The 14,260-nt window shown below is 32.6% G+C and overlaps 1 protein-coding gene across 4 annotated transcripts in view; it reads left to right on the forward strand.

The window, feature by feature from the left end:
• SPATA17 (spermatogenesis associated 17) overlaps positions 1-14,260 on the forward strand; it is a 446,142-nt gene that overhangs the window by 85,082 nt on the left and 346,800 nt on the right. For all 4 annotated transcript variants that reach the window (XM_007481412.3, XM_056815953.1, XM_056815952.1 and 1 more), the window contains exon 4: positions 2,488-2,538. In XM_007481412.3, the coding sequence (XP_007481474.1) occupies positions 2,488-2,538 (51 nt within the window). The remainder of the gene's footprint in view (positions 1-2,487; positions 2,539-14,260) is intronic.

Here is a 14,260-nt window from a genome sequence, read left to right on the forward strand (position 1 = left end):
GAAATGAACTTCTTCAAGAAGTATTATGTTCTTCCATCACTCTCAGTCTTTGTGTGAAGTCAGGATGACTACTTGGTGATAACATAAAGGGAATTTTCAGTAGGCATGTGTAGTTATAGATGGCATGTGAAATTCATTTTCCCTGGAACATGTGATTCTATGAATATCTAGAAAGAAAAGTACCAAGTTTTTAGTTTATTTGGCATTAAGACCAGAAAACTCAGGGAGACTCAATCTCAAAATGAAGAGTATGAGATACTGAACATAAGAATTATATTTTAACTATACAGTCTAAGATGAACTGTGTATGGCATAACTGCATTGGAGAACTTGTTTCAAATCCCAGTTTCACCTTAACCTCTATGAACCTCCATTTTCTCAACTACATATAATGGAGTTTGTAGTAGTTACCCAAACTGCCTCAGAGGGTTATTGTGAAGAAGATGCTTCAAGTATTACATAAATGTAAGTTATTCTTACATTTTTACCAGAGGCAAGAAGGGAAATGTAGCTATTACTTGTCTTTACTGATTTTTATTCCTTAGAATTAAGTTTTTGATGCAGTTTTGGAATGCTTCAGAAGGAACAGAACTTATACTCTTTTTACCTTTAAGTCAAGAATTGTCACTGTAATGGTAAATGTATGATTCCCTACTTATCAGAAAAATTCACTTATATCTTATTCAGTAAAGTTAATAGATATTTTTCCTCAAAGAAACCTTCATTCCAAGGCATCTGTACTAAAGAACTACATGGCGATATTTCTTTAACTCTGTAATGGTACTGAGTGATACTAAAAGACTATACTGAAATAAAATTTCCTTTTCAATCTCTGAGCACAAAAAAATCAGAGTTCCAAAGTCTCAAGGTCATATATCTTTTGATTCTTAGTAGTATGGAATACAAGATCATTTTATAATTTTCAGAACTGAAGAGCTTTCAGTGTTTGGGTATTTACATTTAAAGCACAAAAAGGGAGAATAATATCCCATCTTAACATACACACTAACACACAGACACACACACCAATTTGACTTAATGGAATTTAAGTTAAATCTAGTAAGAATGACAAGAAAGAAAGTCTAATACTTTTAATTTTGTAAATTGCATTATGCAACTTTAAAAAGTACATATGACCACAGATTTTCAAAAAGCTCCTCCTTTTAAAATAATTCACATTTTATCATGTTGCTGTAATATTGATAGAAGTAATACAATATTAAAGAGACTATTTTAAATTCACCTTAATTAAGCTACAAGAATTATGCTTTGCTTGATGTAATGAAAAAAGAGAATTTAAAATGAAGTAGCATTATTGTGTTCATTTGTTAATAACATATTGCAGCCAACTGTTTCTTAATTGCCCAGACTGTTGATAAATAATCCAGTCCTGCTGCTCTCCACAGACAATTTGCTTTAGATCAGACCAGGCAATTCAAATAGCACTAATTATAGTGAAACCCTTTTTATAGTGAATTCTTGTTTCTTATAACAGAGCACCCCATACAAGAATTGAAGTATTCACCTTCTGATTATTTCTAAACAGCTAAGACATAGCCTGTTAAATTTGTTGGGTGAGAAGAAACTGAATGAATAAAAATGTATAAAGTTGCATGTAGCATTGAAAAGGACATACACAAGAGTTTAACATGTCTTACTTCTTATGATACAGTTGTGAATTATGTTAATTTAATATCTGTAATTAGACGGTGGAACAGATGTTTAGACTTAGTTTAAAGATATGTGGCCATTAGAAAAACTTATGCTACCAAATGAATATTCACAGTGCCAATGATTTTTTATACTAGTAGAAAAAATCTGACTTCACTAGAAAGAAACTAAGACTTTAGGAAGTATTATATATCAGGGTATTCACTATAACATGATATCATTGTATTTATGATTTTATGGTGTTAAAATGAATATTAAATGAAACAAAATTCCCAAGGATTACTCAGGAGGCAGCTAAGTACATAACATTTTGTACAGATGGTTGGAAGGCACAATTTTGCTCCATCACTGCATCCATATCCTTGAACGATTTCGACTGAAGACAGCATTTCTTTGAATTTTTCATTAAACCAGACGTCTTGAAATATGAATTCCTTTTATGTTTCTGTGAGTTTTGGCTAAAAGAACCCCAGTGAATAAATCATACAATACTACATGTCACCAGCACTTGTGAATATTTCTGCTTTGTTATTCTATTCTCAGTAGAGCACCATTGATTATCAAACTCAGCGGAGAGTATTTTATGATCATATATCTCCATTAGCTCCTAGTTTGACTACCATAGATTTTTCTGGTTAAGCCTGCATTATGTATTAGGAAGCCTATCTTTTCAATACAAAGTTTGATTTTATTCTCTCTAAGCCTAGAACTCTTATTATGTATTATGTATAAAGATTCTTATCTTTTATATGTAAAAATAAGAGCATTGTCTTTGTGTAACTGAAATGTATGCCATCTTTTTTTCTTGATTTACAGACAGCATATTTGACTATGAAGATGAATTTCTACAATGAAATGGCTGTCAGGGTAAATATTTCTTCACTTGTTAAACAAATGAAAAGTCAATTGTGCTCTGAATTTGCTTTTAATAAAATGAGCAAACCAGAATAATATAAACTTGATTGATATGCAGATGGTAAGGAGAGGAAATATCATATAGTTAAAAAAGTTAAAGTTATAGCAAATATTCTGAGCACTATTAAAATTATGGAAAGATATAAATCACATAAAATATGTGTTTTAATATGTTGTGTTTCTAATATGTATCGAATTAGAGCTTCTTTTAATAGTAGAAATGGAAGGATCCTCAAAGGCTAAATAGACTCCAACTTCTGCCCAATATATGCCCCTTTCAAAATATTCTTAGCAAGTATCATTCAGCTCTATTATTTCTAATGGCAAAAACCACATTGTTCAATGAAACAACACTTTTTGGACAGCTCAAATTGTTTATTTGTTCTTTCTTATACTGAACTCATCCTCATCGCCTATAACTGAGGTCACACAGAATGATAATTATACCTCTCTCATATGATACCTTCACAGATTTGAAAAAAAAGTTAACTTCATTTATGCTTCTGTTCTCTAAGTTAAATATTCTCAATTCCTTCAACTATTAGGTATGTGGCAGAATTTCAGGTACCTTCACTGTCCTGGTCAGCCTCCAGTGGTCATGGTATTCAATGTACTTCTAAAAATATGGAGCCTAGAACTGAATGCAATAATCCAGAAGTTATTAAACAAGGGCCAGTTGACAGTGGAACTCTCTTTTCCTGGATCATCCAAAGAAAATCTGTTATTATTTGGTATGGCATTGAAGTGACTGTTCTCTCAAAGGCTTTCTCAGTGGATGGTAAGTTCAAAATGGAAAGACTTTGTGCTCAACAGATGGACTTCATGTCTTTCATTGAAGGAATAGTTCAAGTTCAGATAGGTTCATTACAAGTTTGGCTACTTGATATTGAAGTTTGACTACAGCAATTCATAAAATACCATTTGAAAACAGAAGAGTTATCCTCTGCTGTAGAGTATCAATGAAACTAAATACAAAGATCAGAAGTAGTGATGGTCTGGACATTAGCTTTATTTTTTTAAAACATCCTACAATTATCTTAATTGAAACTCTTTGTGCACTTACCTGACAACCCCCTTTTTTTTAAATAAGAAGTACTTAGCTTAATGCCTGGCACCTAGAAGGTTTATAGTAAATGCTTATTCTATCCATCTATCAATTTTCCTTTGAAATGGAATCTAAGGTAAGTGGCAAGGAATTAAAATTAACCTACAGATATTCTTACTACTTATTTTTCAAAATGACCTAATCCAATACTTTTAAGTAACCCAGGATAACCTATGCTGATGCAGACACTACCCTAACATCCTGGGTTACTTGTTATGGGCATAAGAATATCATAGAAATCCTGCTGCCTTTGGCATTATTGTTGAGGTCTAGATTGTATCAAAGAACTCTTGGGCCCAGAAAGCCCTGCTTTTCAATAAGTAGAACTTCAGGATACTCAAATCAGATTTCTCTCCATCTTCCAATGTTTCTTACAGTTATTTCTTCCATCCTTACTTTTTCTGGAAATATTTTTCTTGTGAGAGTTCCTCAGAAGCTCTTTCAAACTTCTGATGATGTTTTATTTCATAGGATCATTAGACAACAGATGTATATCTGATAAGGTCGTTAGAGTTCATCTAGTTTAATGTTCTTATTGTATAGAGGCCTTGATGAGGAAATGGAAGTCTAGAAATATGAACTGTCTCACTTGAAATGTCACCATTAGAAAGTAGAAGGCTTTGTCCTGCATAATTTTCTGGCCTAAAGTAAGAAGAAACAAACATTAAAGTTATTTGATATACTTAATAATATAGTATTTCTAAAAGTTGTTCCAAACACTTATTTCACTCTTTTCTCTCTTGATTTTTGTTCTGTACTAATAGAGATGGTTGCTCTTAGATGGTGACATAAATGATTTGTGGGTTAAAATTTCAAAAAGAAAATCATGTTGGCTTATGAAAGTGTCAGAAAAACATAGGAAAAACTCAACTCTTTCACGTTCAATTGAAAATAAAAACTCACATTTTTTATAGCAAAGAATTCTAATAAACCATAACATAAAGATCATCGTAATGAAGATTGTATAAATTGTCTTAAGGATTCAACATCAAAAAAGTTAGAGATAGGACCTAGAATGTCATAAAGCAAAGATATAGCAATAAACTTGTACATTTATTGGGAATGTTAACATTATGGTCCAAATCAAATAAAATGGACATAAACTTATAATGCCCATGTATTGTATACACTACTAGTAGCAGGGGACAAGAGACAGTAGCGTAGATTTAGAATCAGCAAACCTGGATTCAAATCTCAGAGCTGCTGCATAATATTTGCATGGCCTTTCGGAAGTCATTTAGCCTACTGGAGGCTACTTGTATTCATCTGAAGAATTAGGAAACTGTACTATATGATCCTTAATATTCATTCTAATTCTATATTTCTATGACAGCACAAGGGACCTCCCTGTACTTAAAAAGTGTAAATGCAGCAAATAAAACTCTAATGTGTTATTAATTTCAACCATCTAAAACTAATATCTTTGCCTTATAAAACACTAATTAAGTACTAAGTAAAAGAAGGAAATAAGAAGGCAGGGAAAGAAAAAAAAAGTGGGAGCGAAGGGGAGAGAGAGAAAAAAAATCTTAATTTTCTAAATCTAACTTGATCCCCTGTTCCTGGTTTTGACCTTATACTCACTGTTGTAAATATTGTTTGTTATTGCCATAGAGTAATTTTCTACTTAATTTTAGCATTGAGGAGTGCAGTTTTTCCTTTCAGTTGAGTGATTAACTATGGATTTTCAGAAACAAAACTAAAATCAGTGAGGATGGAAATCTTTCAATGAGCAGATGGCTTTTGGTGTATCAAGGTTTTGCCATTTGTTTTAGTGCTTAAAATAAACATTATTTATAAGACCACTTACATTTTGATGTTACTTAATGAGGAATATGCATCATTGATTTGACTAGCTTAAGAGGTCATTTAGAACTTGCCCGTTAACAAGCTGTAATCTGCTGAGTACACAATGACTTTGTTTAAAATTATCTATTCAGTGCTGATCAATGATAATAATTGTTTTGTACCAATCTCTTCTGAAAGTTGCTAATTACTTTGAAGGGCATGCACACTAGTCATTTTTTGGAAGTGCTAACTCATTCACCTTGGAATCAAAAAGAAATATGACTTAAAATTTGCACTCTTGCAGAAGCAAAATTTACATACATGGGTTGACAGAACACTTGCATATCAATGGTACCAGAACATGTATTGAAAATCCAAGAAGCCATATGCACTTTAAAATATAGTTTAGTTAAAGTTTTGTCATAAGGGAGCTTTTTATTTATAATATTACATCAGGTTAGATCTTGTTAGGTAGATTAGGTCTTCTGAAACACAGCAAATAATAGTGCTGATTAACTCCATAAATGACTCTTCAAGAAAAGATGTTTTTTATTGTTGCCTTTATTTTCTTAAAATTTAAAAATCTTGTGAAACAGAACCATCATCATACAAAGCTACTGAAGCCCAGAATACTCTGCATACAGCTTTTTTGGCCTTGAAGAATTAAAGAGAAACAGGAAAGACTTAGGCCAAGTTTTGAAGTTTTCTTCTATATTTTTCCAAATTCTTTTTCTACATTTTTATTCCCCACATCATCATTCCTGACTTTAAAGTCATGTGACCTCTTCCCCCACTTCAATTGTCCCATATAACAACAAAAAACCCTGTTATACCCTTTTCACTTGAGGATTTCCTGATTTCACTTTAATGTGGGTGAATTTCTACCTCCATTCTGACTTTATAATATGATTTCATTCTATTTTTCTCAATTCCACTATCCTTGCAAAACTGGACTATTAGATGTTGCCTGAGTTCCTTATTCTGTCTCCCACTACTATGCACACACATATAAAGGGACAGATGTTATACACTCCTTCATCTTTAGCTTTTAGAATCCTTACCTTCCTTCAAACATCACATAAGGTATTTCCTCCTTTATTTAGATTTCTTTGATCCCCTCAGGTGAAAATGTTCTCTCCCTCTTCTTGTTTTTCTAGAAGACCTTCCAGGTTTTTCCTTTGCCTCCATCTCTCTCTAACTTGTCTCTTATGTATTTGATTCTTCAATTAGGTTTCTTGAAGGTGAGGACTTTCTTTGCCTAGGCCCTTCTGTTAATAGATGTTTCAATAAATAAAATTACATAAATTTTTGTTAAAATTAATGTTTTTCATTCCATGCATTTTATCTTTATATGCTATTTTATTTGAATAATCCTTACAAGGCATTCTTTATGGGGGTATTAGAAGAGAACAGGTGGAGTTTTGAAAGTAATTTTCCACAGCAGATATTTTATGTATATGATCTGCTGTGGAAAATCATTTTCATACAATTGACTAAAATAGAGAATTTAATATCTAACGGTAGAAAATATATCTTATTGTTGTTATTCATAATTGTTGCTATTAAAAAGTATTTTATTCAATAGCATGATATCTTGGAGGCTTTCAAACAACTATCTACCATCAATATGTCAACATTATACAAAATTCATTGAAAGATTTAACAACCAAGATTACTTTATTCAGTCACTTTTAAAAAATATTATGTGAGGTATAAAATAGTGAGATATTTACTCCTATCATTAAAGGTGTACAGTTGAACATGCAAGTTGAAGGATTCTCTATGGATATTGAGGCACTACAGATATAGATGTTTGTAGCTATCATGATTGTGTCAAGCCTTGGAATACTATGAATGCTTTAAGATAAGATCCATGATCACTCAAAAGAGTTTAACCTAAATTGCTAAGAAAAGGGGAAAGAAAAAGCAAAAGGATGAAGAATATTTATTGCACAGGTTATTATATTTGCATATAACACACATTCAATTTTTTTCACTCACGCTGAGACTACCTCAGTTGAGGTCCTAATCATCAACTTCTCACCTGTATTCAACTGGACTGCAGGGGGCCTCTTACTGTGTAACATGATAATAATAGAATCATTTAGAAATCTGAATGTAATGTCATCCTTACTATCAAAATGAAAGGATGCCACATTCATATAACAAAGATGCATAGATAACATGTATTTTATATGATATTTATGTGTTTACAAACACTTAAGTATATAGTCTATGCTATTTTATATATCACATATAAATGTGTATAAATTATACACACACACACTTATATATGTATGGCTCACTTTCTGTTTGTAGTGAGTGCAAGTATGTGACAATCAGAGATACTAAAATATTCTGATAGATTGGTGGTCCTATCAATGTGGGTATCCCTTACCCTCAGATGATAAAGGTAGATCATAACTTATTTATGGATGTCCATTTTGCATAAATCTTGTTCATGTACTCAGATAAGATTATTTCAGGATTATTATTTATTCAACAATCTAGGGATTTACCTTAAATTTTTTAACATAATAGGTATAGTGGTATAGTACATAGTCTACCTCATCAATTATTCATTATTCTTGCTATCTGAAGAGTCCATATTCTTTTCCGATAATATATTTCTTTGGTGACATTCTTTACACTACTTCATATAAATAATCACATAAAACTATACATTTACATGAATATATCTATATCTGTAGAGAGAGAGAGGAAGAAGAGGAGAAATAGGAAGAGGAGGAGGAATAAGACATCTAGGACAGGCACTACAAATAAGGAGTGAACGGGGTGCAAAAGTAAGAAGGATGATATGGACTGTTATTGCCTTTGAGAATCTGCAGTTTTTCTAATGACTCCAAGCCTCTCCTTGAAACAAAGATCTATATTTTTAATATCAATATTGTTCTCATGATGTTTGCATGATTGCAATCTGTGAATAATTGAATTTGAGAATCACCTCAAGGCCAATGGAGACTATTATAGTGAGTATGAACAGGTTGGAATTCATTAAAATCAAGATATTCAAAAGTGATGGAAAGGATTTCATGAAAGAAATATATAATCTGAAAAGAATATGGACTACTTGTACAACAGGAGTGAAGGATAACTGATGGACAGTCCACATTCTGTGTAATGGCAACCCTATTATATCAAGAGAATTTCAGCCAATTTTTCATTTTCCACCAGTGGCTGTGCTTGGCTTTGATTACACAAACATCATGCCTCTCCCAGAATAAATTGTTTATCAGAAATCTCATTATCATATAGAGATTTGCTTTAACTTTGGTACTAGACACCTCAGTACCTTCCTTCATTTGCCTCTCTTTCTCTGGCTGGATCTGAAGGATAAGGGGTAAAATTACCAGAACTATCAAAACCTTATTTTGTAAATGCTTTAGAATTTCTAACCATCTCTTCAATTCCCATTAGCTATTCTGCTTGGTTTCAGCTCGATGCACTTCCTAATCTTTTCACAGATATGCCTCCATGTTTGTTTTTTGAAAATCTATTCTAAAGAGATCTAGGTTTGGAGGAACTTGTACTTTGAGTTATTAGAGGGAGGTGGTATCTTATGTATTTTTATCCTTGGAAACACACCAAACTCTTATAGATGAGTGTTTACTTTATGTTGCCTACTACCAACCCTGTATGCTACTTCTTAATTATTTACAAACTAGGCCATCACATCTACTCCACCTCTCTCTTCCTTCTTCCTTTATGTATTGTCTTGCCCCATTAGAATATAATCCTTGAGTGCAGATATTATAAGACTTGTTTTGTTTTTTATTCTCAGTACTTTGTGCCATGCCTGCTACATGAGTGCTCAATAAATGCTTAAACTGTGCATTATCTTTCTTGGTAGTTCCCTTCATCAGTTTCCATGAATAAATTCAGTTATCATTTCAGTACTGATCTTACCTATATTTACATATCCAGACCCATGTCTTTAAAGTTCCAGTTCCAGTCTCACAAGTCCAATAAGTCAAACCAGCAACACTTATTAGATTGCACTATTTACCAGGCATCGTGTGAGTCTCAGTTCCTCCAATTGGAGTTCTCACTCCACCTAGGTGCTTTGAATGTGAAGAAATGTTGCTATAAAATTCCATCACCATGGATTATAGTTGCTTGCTCTCACCTGGACAAGGATTGATCTGTATTTCTCCTGGTGTCAGCACTTGTGTAGAACTACACTCTTGACATGTGACAAAACTGCCTGACACCCAGTGAACGGTAACAGTATAGCTTCCTTTAAAAGCATATTTTTTATTCAAATGAAAGCCATTATCTGGTTCAGGCAACAATTGAATTCAGTGGCCCTGAATCTAAGCATGTTCTCAAGCTCTCCCTCATTCATCCACAAGACTTGTTTTTTACTGACTAGGGAGAATACTTCTCAGCATTTGTGACCCAGTGAACTTCAAACCTAGGCATTTACTAGTAAATAGTTAATAAACATTAAGTGGCTATGTGCCAAGCACTGTGCTAAGTAATGAGGATACAAGTTTATAAAAAAAACAAACAATCCTTGCCCTAAAGGAGCTTACAGTCTAATGAAGGAAGACCACACTAAAGAAAGCTGAAAAGTTGAGAGGAAGGTATCTAGCTCAAGGAATATAGTGGGGGGAAAATTAAAGAATTCTGAAATGAGTGCAGTCTGGTGGGAAAGGATGCCTGTCCTGTTTTTGTTCTTAAATAAAGGATGTGTTGTTTCCCTACTTCAGGGAGCAGAAATAGTAAAAATGATGTTGACAGTTAATACTGCCATTCTTTCACAAATTTTCCATAATACTTTTCATATTTTATTTTTTATATTTTTCCAGATTATATGTAGATGCAATTTTAATAATAATTTTTGAAATTTTGGAATTATATTCTCTCCCTCTTTCCTATCCCCTCCCTTTTCCCTGAGAAGGCAGGTAATATGATAGAGGTTGTATATGTGCTAACATCACATAAATAATTCTAGGTTGATCATTGTTGTGAAAGAAGATACATATAGATTATACTAGAGAAAAATTCATGGAGAAAATAAAGTGAAGAATGGTTTGCTTTAATCTGCATTTAGACTCCATCAGTTACTTATATGGTGATAGTCTTTTTCATCATGAGTTTCCCTTGGAGCTGTCCTGGATCTTTGTATTGCTGATAATAGTTAATCATCATATAATATTGCTGTTACCATGTACAATGTTCCCTTGGTTCTGCTTGCTTCACTTTGCATCACTTTGTATGTAAGTCTGTTTTTTTTTAAATAATCTTGTGTGTCATTTCTTATGGCACAATAATATTCCATTAGAATTATATACCACATTCTCTTCAGCCATTCCTCAATTAGTGAACATTCCTTCAGTTTTCAGTACTTTGCCATTACAAAAAGAGCTGCTATAAGAAATTTTATACAAGGGGTTCCTTTTCTCTTATCTTTGATCTATTTGGAATACAGACCTAGTAGTGGTATTGATGAGTTAAAGGTTATGCACAGTTTTATGGTTCCTAATGTTCTTTTTTAAAATCTATTTTTCTTTTTTCATTTAGCTACCCATCCCCCTCACATTTACTCACCTGGAAAAACAAAACAAAACCCTTGTGAGAAATATGCGTTCAATCAAGCAAAGCAAATTTCCACATTAGCCATGTATAAAATTATATCTCATTCTACAATTTGAATCAATTACCACCTCCTGTCTGTAGAGGAGGTGGCTGCCATTCTTCATCATATATCCTCTGGAATTATGGTTTGACCATTATGTTGATTGGAGTTCTTAAAGTTTTCCAAAATGGTTTGTTTTTATGTTGCCAATCTTGTATAACTTACTTTCCTGGTTCTACTTGATTCTGAAATCAGTTCATACAAGTATTCCAAGGTTTCTGAAATCGCTTTTCCATAATTTCTTACAACAAATAGCATTATGTTATATACCATACTTATTTAGATGTTACTTTAGTTTTCAGTTCTTTGCTATAGGGAAAAAAGCCTGTTTTATACATTTTTCATATAGGGCCATATCCCTGTTCTTTGATGTTTGGGGGTATAGGCCATGTAGCAGCATTGTGGAATCAAAAAGTATGTACAGTTTAACAATTAGGGGTATAGTTGTATTAGAGAATAGCCCTAGGAATTCATACTCCACCAACTGTGAATTAATGTGCCGGTTTTCCCACCACTCTCCTCAAATTTGTCATTTTCCTTTTTTGTTAACTTTGCGTATATGATAAGGATAAAATAGAATGTTATAATTGCTTTAATTTGTATTTCTTTATTAGTTATTTGGAGAACTTTTTCATATAGCTAGTGAAAGTTGGGATTTTTATTTTAAAATCATTCAAATTCTTTAGCAATTAACTCATTTATCTTTGATGCAATGAGGGTTTTTTGAAGAGGGTTGATTGTTTATTAGAAAAAATATTTAATTAATTGATTTAGAACATTTTTCCATGTTTACATAATTCATATTCCTTTGCTTCCCTTCTCTCACTTCCCTCCCTTTCTGAGCATTTTCACTGGGTTTCACATGTGTAACTGATCAAACCTATTTCCATATTATTAATATTAGCATTAGGGGGATCAATTAGAGTCTATGTCCCCAGTCATATCCCCATCAACCCATATGATGAAGAAGTTGTTTTTCTTCTGTTTCTGCTCTCACAGATCTTTCTCTGGATGTGAATAGCATTCTTTCTCATAGGTCCCTCAGAATTGTCCTGGATTATTGCATTGTTGCTAGTAGAGAAGTCCATTACAGTCAATTGTGCCACTGTGTATACGTCTCTGTTTACAATGTTCTCCTGGTTCTGCTCCCTTCACACTGCATCAAAGGTCGTTCCAGTTCACATAGAATTCCTTCAGTTCATTATTTCTTTTAGCACAATAGTATTATATCACCAAAATCACCACAATTTTTTCAGCCATTTCCCAATTGTTTCCCTGTCACTTTCAATTTTTTTTTTGCTACTACAAAGAGCATTTCTATATTTTTAAACAAGTCTTTCCCTTTATTATCTCTTTGGGGTATTAAACCCAGCAGGGATATGTCTCTTAAATCCTGTTGGGCATAGTTCCAAATTCCCATCCAAAATGGCTGGTTCAATTCACAACTTATACCAGCAATGCATTAATGTCCCAATTTTGCCACATCTCTTCCAATATTTATTACTTTCCTTTGCTGTCATGTTAGCCAATTATCTAGGTGTGAGATAGTACCTCAGAGTTGTTTTGATTTGAATTTTTCTAGTTATAAGAGATTTAGAACACTTTTCATTTGCTTATTGATAGTTTCAATTCATCTAAAAATTGCCTAACCATGTCTCTTGCCCATTTATCAGTTGGGAAATAGCTTGCTTTTTTTTATACAATTGATTTAGCTCCTTAAAAATTTGAGTAATTAGACCTTTGTCAGAGATTTTTGTTATCTACATTTTTCTCAATTTGTTGCTTTCCTTCTAATTTTGATTGCATTGGTTTTGTTTGTACAAAGCCTTTTTGATTTAGACTAATCAAAAATATTTATTTTGCATTTTGTAATGTTTTCTAACTCTTGCTTTGTCTTAAAATCTTTCCTTTCCCATAGATATGACAGGTAAACTATTCTATGTTCACCTAATTTACTTATAGTTTCCTTCTTTATATTCAAGTCACTTATCCATTCTGAATTTATCTTGGTATAGGATGTGAGATATTGATCTCAACCTATTCTCTCCCATGCTGTTTTCCAATTTTCCCAGCAGTTTTTGTCAATTAGTGGATTTTTTGTCCCCAAAACTGGGCTCTTTGGGTTTATCATACACTGTCTTGCTCAGATTATTTACCCTAAATCTATTCCATTGATCCTCCATTCTGCCTCCTGGCCAGTACCATAATGTTTTGATGACCACTGCTTTATAGTACAGTTAAAAATTGGTTCTGCTAGGCCACCTTCCTTAACACTTTTTTTCATTATTTTCCTTGATATACTTGAACTTTTGTTCTTCCAAATAAACTATGTCATAGTTTTTTTTTTCTAATTCAGTAAAAAAAATTGGTAGTTTGATAGTTATCACACTAAATAAGTAAATTAATTTGGGTAGGATGGTTATTTTTATTATGCTAGCTCATCCTACCCACGAGTGAGCAATTAATGATTTTCCAATTATTTAGATATAATTTTAATTGGGTGGAAAGTGTTCTCTAGTAATGTTCATATAATTCCTGTGTTTGTCTTGGCATATAGATTCCTAAGTATTGTATATAATCTATGGCGATTTAAAAATAAATTTCTCTTTCTAACCCCTACTGCCAAGATGTGTTGGAAATATATAAAAATGCTGATGACTCATGTGGACTTTTTTGTATCCTGCAACTTTGCTAAAGATGTTGGTTATTTTGACTAGCTTTTTAGTTGATTCTCTAGGATTCTTTAAGTAGACCATTATATCATCTGCAATGATAGCTTGGTCTCCTCATTGACTATTTTAATAAGTTCAATTTCTTTTCCCTCTCTAATTTCTACTTCTAGTTTTTCTAGTACAATGTTAAAGAATAGAGGTGATAATAGGCATCCTTGTTTCACTCCTGATCTTATTGGAATGCCTCTAATTTATTCCCATTGCAGATTATGCTTGCTGATGGTTTTAGATATATACTGTTTATTATTTTTAGAAAAGACCCTTCTATTCCTATACATTCTAGTGTTTTCAATAGCAATGAGTGTTAAATTTTGTCAAAGGTTTTTTCTGCATCTATTTAGATAATCATGTGATTTTTTGTTGGTTTGCTTGTTGATACGGACATTCATT

The sequence above is a fragment of the Monodelphis domestica genome, chromosome 2 (assembly GCF_027887165.1).
Source record: "Monodelphis domestica isolate mMonDom1 chromosome 2, mMonDom1.pri, whole genome shotgun sequence".
In the NCBI taxonomy this organism is placed as follows: Eukaryota; Metazoa; Chordata; class Mammalia; order Didelphimorphia; family Didelphidae; genus Monodelphis; species Monodelphis domestica.